Genomic DNA, 7,115 nt, shown 5'->3' on the forward strand with positions numbered 1-7,115 from the left:
CGCATCTCCATCTCTGAAGCCCGCGAAATGTCGTTGCTATCTCCGCCCTTGCTCAGTTGTTCCCCACAGTGGCACCGTGCATCTGTTCTCAATAGCCGCGCATTCCCAACGAGTGAGAAGGCCGCCAATCGCCCAACTGCGCCGTGCACAACCGCACCGTTCTACTGGTTCCCTATGACACGCATTCTTGCCGAGGAAGAAGGTTGTCCGTCATACAGCCATACCGTGATGACACGACACATCTCTACTTTGTCCTCGTCTTATTTCACCCAAATGATTTGATCCAAATAAACATTCACATCTCAATGAAAAGAACCATCCGTATACATAGTAAAATAAACATCCAGTGGAGCATGTAAATGCAGAATCAAGCAAATCAAGTAAAATACTAATGATATACCCAAATAAACATGCATTTTAAAATGAAAAGAACCATTCGCATACACAGTAAAATGAACATCCGACTTAGTTGATAAGAAACAAGTAACGAGACAGCAGCTGTGGAGGGCACCAGAGTTGCGATACAGCAGCGGCGACCCCGGCGAGGATGGCGGCACAAGATTGCGAGAGAGCGGTTGCGACAAAAATAAAAAAAAATTAAAATTATGATTAATCCTAATTAATTCAAAATTTAATTTTTGAAATTAAAATTAACTTTCCTTTTTTTAACCTATTATTTATGTTGTTAAGAGAAAAAGTGCGCTTTTTATTTTTCGTGTGAGAGAGAGATATATTACAAGATGCTGTGAGGAGAGAATTATTTTACATTGCTGTGGGTTATACAAATCAGAGACACCAATTTGTTTGTATTGTTTTGTTTTTTAAACAAACAATCATAAATCGGACGGTTCGATTTGTGTATTTGAAAATTTAAAAAAATTAATATTAAAATCGGACCCTCCGATTTTTAATTTATTTTTTTTTTCAAATAAATCGGACCGTCCGATTTGAATATTATCAATTAAAAAAATGCCATATCAAAGAAAAACACCTAATCTTTCAATAATAACGTATTACATATATTTAATCAATATAAAAAAAATTAGCTGAAAAAGTGTTGTTCCCTATATTTTCTCTAAATTTAATTGATAAAGAGTGCAACATTTTTACTTAATAAAAATTGTTTAAGAATAAACTATTTAAAACTTAAAAAATTATTTTTTATACAAGATAGCTAAATCTCACCTTTAATTAATGCGTATGATTCATTTGTAATTAGTAATAGTACTTAGTGAGTCATTTTATTTAATGAACTTTAATTTCAAAGAAGGTAACTCACCTATATTTTAATATCTCGTTAACAACGAGGTGCATACAACTGAACTTTTTCTTTTTAATATTGTATTACTAGAAGTGAAATCCTTCATCATGAACCAAACTATGTGTTGAGCACAACTATGGCCATTTACAAAACGTCAGTGACGTTTTGTGTTTCTTCAATTAAAATAATATTTTTTATTACAAAACGTCAGCGACGTTTTGTTCTTTCATGATTAAAAAATTTTTTTTATCGCAAAACGTCAACGACGTTTTGTGTTACTACCACAACCGTGTAGAACACCAAAATGATCAAATATTTTTGTATTTCACATTAAAATTATTCATATATAAAAATTTTAGCCGCATACAACTCTTATAACCAATTAAAATTTAGATTTTATTAAAAAATATAAAAATATATAAGATTCTCATAAGTCATAACTCATCTCACTAGAAAATAAAAACACAATACTTGGTGAAGTGCCTGACTCATCCACTTTTTCTGTCAATTGTCATCACTCATCTCAATGTAAGACATTTCTTTCAAACTCTTCTTGTCCATTTAAAATATAAAAATGAAAAAGTACTCTCAATGATATTTTTCTTGATATCTTCTAGTATTGGAAATTATTTTTCTCTATTATGGAGTGGGTTTTATGAATAATTTTGAAGTGAGGTGTGTTTGGATTTGTATGTGAACAGTCAGAAGAAGTAACAGAAGCAACATGAGTTCAAAGATTTTTACTTTTGAAGATGTGGCTAAGCACAATCACAAGAATGATTGCTGGCTTATAATCAATGGAAAGGTTAACTTTTGACAATTGCTTCTTATTCTTGATCTGTTGTTCTACATTCATCTGTTGTAGATTTTGGGTTGGATCTGATTTATACTCATCTATGCTTCTAATAAGATGAATACATATATCTGATTCGTATGTGTTTGAGCATAAAAGAACATATTTTTACTGTTTACAAGGACTGAATTGCAATATGATTGGGTTAATTTGGCATTTCTAGAATTATAGGAAAACTGGATTGGCATCTCTAGAAATATTAGGTTCTGGGTTTTACCACTAGAGAGAATACTAATTGAGAGAGCATCAAAGAGAAAGGGGATTAGTCTCTTTCAGTGTACAACCTAACTATTTTACTAGTTTTGTAACTATGCCTTTGATTCTCTTAGAATTACAAGAAAGATAGTAAATTTACTGAGAAATTGTTTTGCTCTGATCTGTGGTTTCTAACTGCTTTTGGAGCAGTTCCATTCACTAGGAATAATTTTAAGAAATTGTTTATTGAAAAATAGGGTTCCTATAGATGTATATTGGAAGGTTCTAGAAGTCAAAAAGGGATAGGGAAGAGGGATACCTTCATAAGCTTGTGCATGTTGGTATTGTTAATTTGTTATATATAGCAAAACTGCATAGTACTTACCTGTGTACTTATTCGTACGCCAAAATCAGCCACTAAAATCAGCCACCAATATATATGTGTGGTTTAATTTTATTTTCAATGTGTATTTGTATTCCAACATGTATTTTATACTTGTGGCTGACTTTGGTGGCTGATTTTGGTGTATACATAGCATAGTCGAATTCAAGCTGTAGGGTAGTTAGACTCATTCTGTATTTTCCTTGATGTTGTTCTATTTTGTTTGGGCATTCACTTATCGAAAAATAAAATAAAATGTTTTGATACATCAGGAAGAGTGTTTGACACTTTGACTTAACTTTCTATTATCTTAAAAAGTTTTACACAAGCATCTAATTATATTGTCAGTGCATAGTAATTAAATTCTTTATATTTTAGCACTTACTTACCGAGTTGAAATGCTTTGTAAAACTATATGGCATTTGCTATGTGGGTTTGAACACAACCAACACTGCTCATTATAGATATTGCCTTAACTGTAGTATGTTGAATAAGGCTATCAAGTGCTGGAATTAACTCGAATCGCGTCAAGTTTAGGTTCCCAATTTGCTATTCAAGTTTACTTAAACTCCACAAGATTATATTAACTCTCAAGTTTCATGCCCTTGGTGTTGAATATTAATTAGCTTGAAGGGGGAAAGAAAATTGAGGGATGTCCTGAAAAGATAGGAAACTAATGTAAGATGGAAGAGAGTATTTGAACTACAATTCAACATGCTAACTATTTGAATTGTGTGTTCATAACCATCATGTAGTATTAGAATCGATTTTTGTTCAGTAGTTGCGTCCCTCGCAGATGTCCATGCTTGCAAATTTTACACTCCAGATGTCAAATTTGTCAAGATTTTCTTGTTTGAGAATCTCCCTCAATTTGTCCACAAAGATTCTTCATGTTCTAGTTTGATCTTCATCACATACTAATTGGGGGACTGTGAAATGTTGGCCTTATGAATTCATATAAACGCGACTATCTAAGAACATCGATGATGGAAATATTTGAATGTGAATTGACTAATCAATTATGCTTCAACACATTGTATGCATATGCTGTGAAACATCATGTTAATGTCTTTTGATGCCATGAAAACTTTGATCACCATCTTTTTAGATTCACTATCTAACATTAGATGATTTCCATTGAAAGAAAAAATGATAGATTTAAGAAAATAATGGCATGGAAAATTATAACATGCATGTCATTGAATCAGGCATATGATGTTACCCCATTTTTGGATGACCATCCAGGAGGCGACGAAGTTTTGCTAACATCTACAGGTAATTAGATTCTCTTTCTCCATCAGCGATTTTCGACTAAAAAACTCTGTTCTTATTTACTTGTTATGATGATGACAGAAAATGAAAGCCTGTGATGGTTAAAAATACTTCAACTTTTTTCATGTATGCATACTGATATGTGTCTGTGTGACTCATTTTCTGATAACAAATTGTCATAGCTATACCAATGATCATACTGAAATCTAGAAAAGAAGAGAGAAAAGCTAAGAATTTTCACATGTGTTTGTTTATAACAGCAAAGGATGCTACCATTGATTTTGAGGATGTTGGCCATAGTGACTCTGCTGTAGAGATGATGCAAAAATACTTGGTCGGCGAGGTAGATACCAACACACTTCCGGCAAAAGCTAAACACAATTCACCACCACCAACACTAGCACCTTCCTCTAGCAACCAATCCTCGGCCGGATTCGTCCTTCAATTCTTGCAATACGTGCTGCCGTTGCTGATATTGGGATTTGCATTTGCTCTGCAGTACTATGGCAAGAAAACCAAGCCAGAAGAAAACTGAGAATATGAGCTTGAACCATGGTTTTTGGTATATCCATTATTGTTATGATTATTATTATTCACACAAATATCATTTTGGTAATCATAGACTTGAGGCAGTGTTGTTTTAACTTGTTTATTTTAGACTTTATAGTATATGAATTTGTTGAAGTGAATTTCATCATAAGCATTGTGGGTAGTCTAAATATTTATGCTATTATGATATATGCCATGTTTAATTATGTAGCCATGGCTAAATGTATTTTTTATGAAGAGAAATGGGTCAACAAACCTTACTTAGATCAAAGGCTTTTGGTTGTGACTTACATCACAAGGCTTTGTTCTTTTTTTTTTTTTTTTGAGTGTGATCTTCATAAGAGCGTGGCCCAATATTAGATAGTGTAATATGTTGGAATAGGCCCAATGGGGATTATTAAGTGGTTGATTACTTGTTCAGGTCCAATACCAAAAATAATCTTGATTAGGCTGTAAATAGTTGTACTACCAACCAAGTTGGGTTGGTCTAGTGGTTAGCTCACTAATCCGTTTAAGCAAGTGTCGGGGGTTCGAATCCCGCCTTGTGCATGCAGCAACCCATTGGCCAGCGGCAAACCCTTAAATGGAGCTCAGTATCGCGACGGATTAGTCCTTGACCCCCCGGATTAGGGGATATCTTCATAACTTTCAAACCAACAAAAGATTAGTTTATTCGATCGTAGAATCTCAAAGTTGAAAAAGAAAAAGAAAAACAAATTAATCGTAACTCATAAAATTACCTCGATGAGGTTCAATCTTAATAGATCATAGGTGATATTTTCATACTTATTCACCATAATCTTTCTCCATATTCTACTGGAACTTAATTATTGCTTGGGCACTTGGTTTTCATGAAAACATTTCTTTTTCTTTGGAAACAAGGTCTAGAAAATTAGAACTTCTTGGAAGAAAAACTAGTGTAACTAATGGCTGAATAAACTCCCTCTTTCCAACAAACAATGTACTTGACCACAATAATATTATGAAAGACTTGTGTCTCAAGTTTATCCTAGTTAGACTAAAACAATTAGAAATATAATTATTAATGTTACTTTTTTCTATTAGCTTAAGTTTTTAGGATTAGTGATTTTATGATATGGTATCAAAGCTTTATGTATGAAAGGTGAAGAGTCAGGTCTTTGGGAAACCTCAAAAAGTAAGTTAGATGCTTAGAGAATTGCAAAAGTAAAAAAATAGCATAAGACAAATAAAAGAAAAAAGAAAGTCTACAAAAAATCAAATGAACCCAAAAGAAGCTCTTATTTAAAAAGGAATGTTAAAAATATAGCCATTAATGAAGTGTTAGACATATAACTCCTAATAGTTATTTTAAAAGAGAAAGTCTAGAGGGCCAACAACTTTTGTGTTTTGTTGCCAACACTTAACCATCAAAAGAAAAGTGAGTGATCTCCCACCATTTAATATAATCTCACACCATTAAAAACACTATTGATGGCCAATTGATGGTTACAAAACACAAAAATTGCTGGCCCCCTAGCATTCCTCATTTTAAAACTTGCAATTTTTTTTCACAATATCTAGGGGTGAGCACAGGTCGGTTTTGTTCGGATTTATGGTAAAATTAAAACCGAACTGGTCAAAATGTAATTGGTTTAGTTTGGTTCAAATTTACGTTTTTTTTAATATGTACCCGAACCAAACCAAACCGATTAAAAACGGATTGGTTCGGTTCGGGTAATTGGATACCAATAACTTTGAAATTCATAAAAAAAACCAATTTTTTTATCTTAAAAATTTAATAAATACAATAAACATGTAACATCAATAGAAATAATCCAAACGTGTTAAACACCAAATACATTAAAAACTAAACTCATTAAAATCCAAACATATTAATATGAATAATCATAGTCTAATAGAAAAGTCATATATATTTTTTATTTTTTTATTTAATTAATATATGATCAGGTTTGCAGGTTGGTTCGAATTCTATACCCTCAGAATCGATACCCGAACTAATCACTAACAAAAGTCATTAGTTTAATTTAGGTTGAACCCAATTACTTGTTGGTTCCAAAATCAATTTAATTGATTCCAGAACCAATTTAATTGATTTAGTTCAGATTCAAATGAATAATCGAATACCCACCCTGTGCTCACCCATAACAATATCCCCTGATTTAATATCGTAAGGACTAATCCGTCGCGATATTCCAAACTTGCAGCTTTAGCGATATAGAAGATGATGATAAGAATTTCAAAAAAAAAAAGATGATGATAAGAGTATGTAATAGAAAAGTTTTGGCCTCGGCTCTATGTATATCCATTGACAAAATGGGCCACATAGTTGTAGACATGATATTGGACCCTTGTTTTTTAATTCAGAGGGCAATAGACAGATGGAGTTATGGAATATGGAGAACCATGTTTGGGTCATAATATTATTAAATGATTCATTATTTTATTATTATAACTTGCAATAATCCACAATTGCTTTTTTTTTTCTCCTTGCTTGTTATATATCGGAAAGAAATCTCTCCCTTTTAAACTTTTTTTTTTCGTATTGAACAATCTCGTCTTTTGCCAATTTTTATTACACTCAATTTTTTTTTTATCATTTTGAACGAAGAAAGAACTGTTAA

The 7,115-nt window shown here is 32.4% G+C and overlaps 1 protein-coding gene across 1 annotated transcript; it reads left to right on the forward strand.

Moving 5' to 3' along the window:
* Positions 1 to 1,654: 1,654 nt before the first annotated feature.
* Positions 1,655 to 4,802, forward strand: LOC112726553 (cytochrome b5). The gene is made up of 4 exons (XM_025775981.3): positions 1,655 to 1,789; positions 1,963 to 2,066; positions 3,900 to 3,966; positions 4,224 to 4,802. The coding sequence occupies exons 2-4, from the start codon at positions 1,986 to 1,988 to the stop codon at positions 4,496 to 4,498; spliced, it is 423 nt and encodes a 140-aa protein (XP_025631766.1). The 5' UTR covers positions 1,655 to 1,789; positions 1,963 to 1,985; the 3' UTR covers positions 4,499 to 4,802.
* Positions 4,803 to 7,115: the final 2,313 nt, after the last annotated feature.

The sequence above is a fragment of the Arachis hypogaea genome, chromosome 12 (genome assembly GCF_003086295.3).
Source record: "Arachis hypogaea cultivar Tifrunner chromosome 12, arahy.Tifrunner.gnm2.J5K5, whole genome shotgun sequence".
Classification (NCBI taxonomy): domain Eukaryota; kingdom Viridiplantae; phylum Streptophyta; class Magnoliopsida; order Fabales; family Fabaceae; genus Arachis; species Arachis hypogaea.

Bases quoted from the DNA above. Each gene is read 5' to 3' on its own strand.
- LOC112726553 (XM_025775981.3), top strand. From the start codon at position 1,986: ATGAGTTCAAAGATTTTTACTTTTGAAGATGTGGCTAAGCACAATCAC. The intron at 2,067-3,899 runs GTTAACTTTTGA...TCATTGAATCAG, and splicing joins GGCTTATAATCAATGGAAAG to GCATATGATGTTACCCCATT. The intron at 3,967-4,223 runs GTAATTAGATTC...TGTTTATAACAG, and splicing joins AGTTTTGCTAACATCTACAG to CAAAGGATGCTACCATTGAT.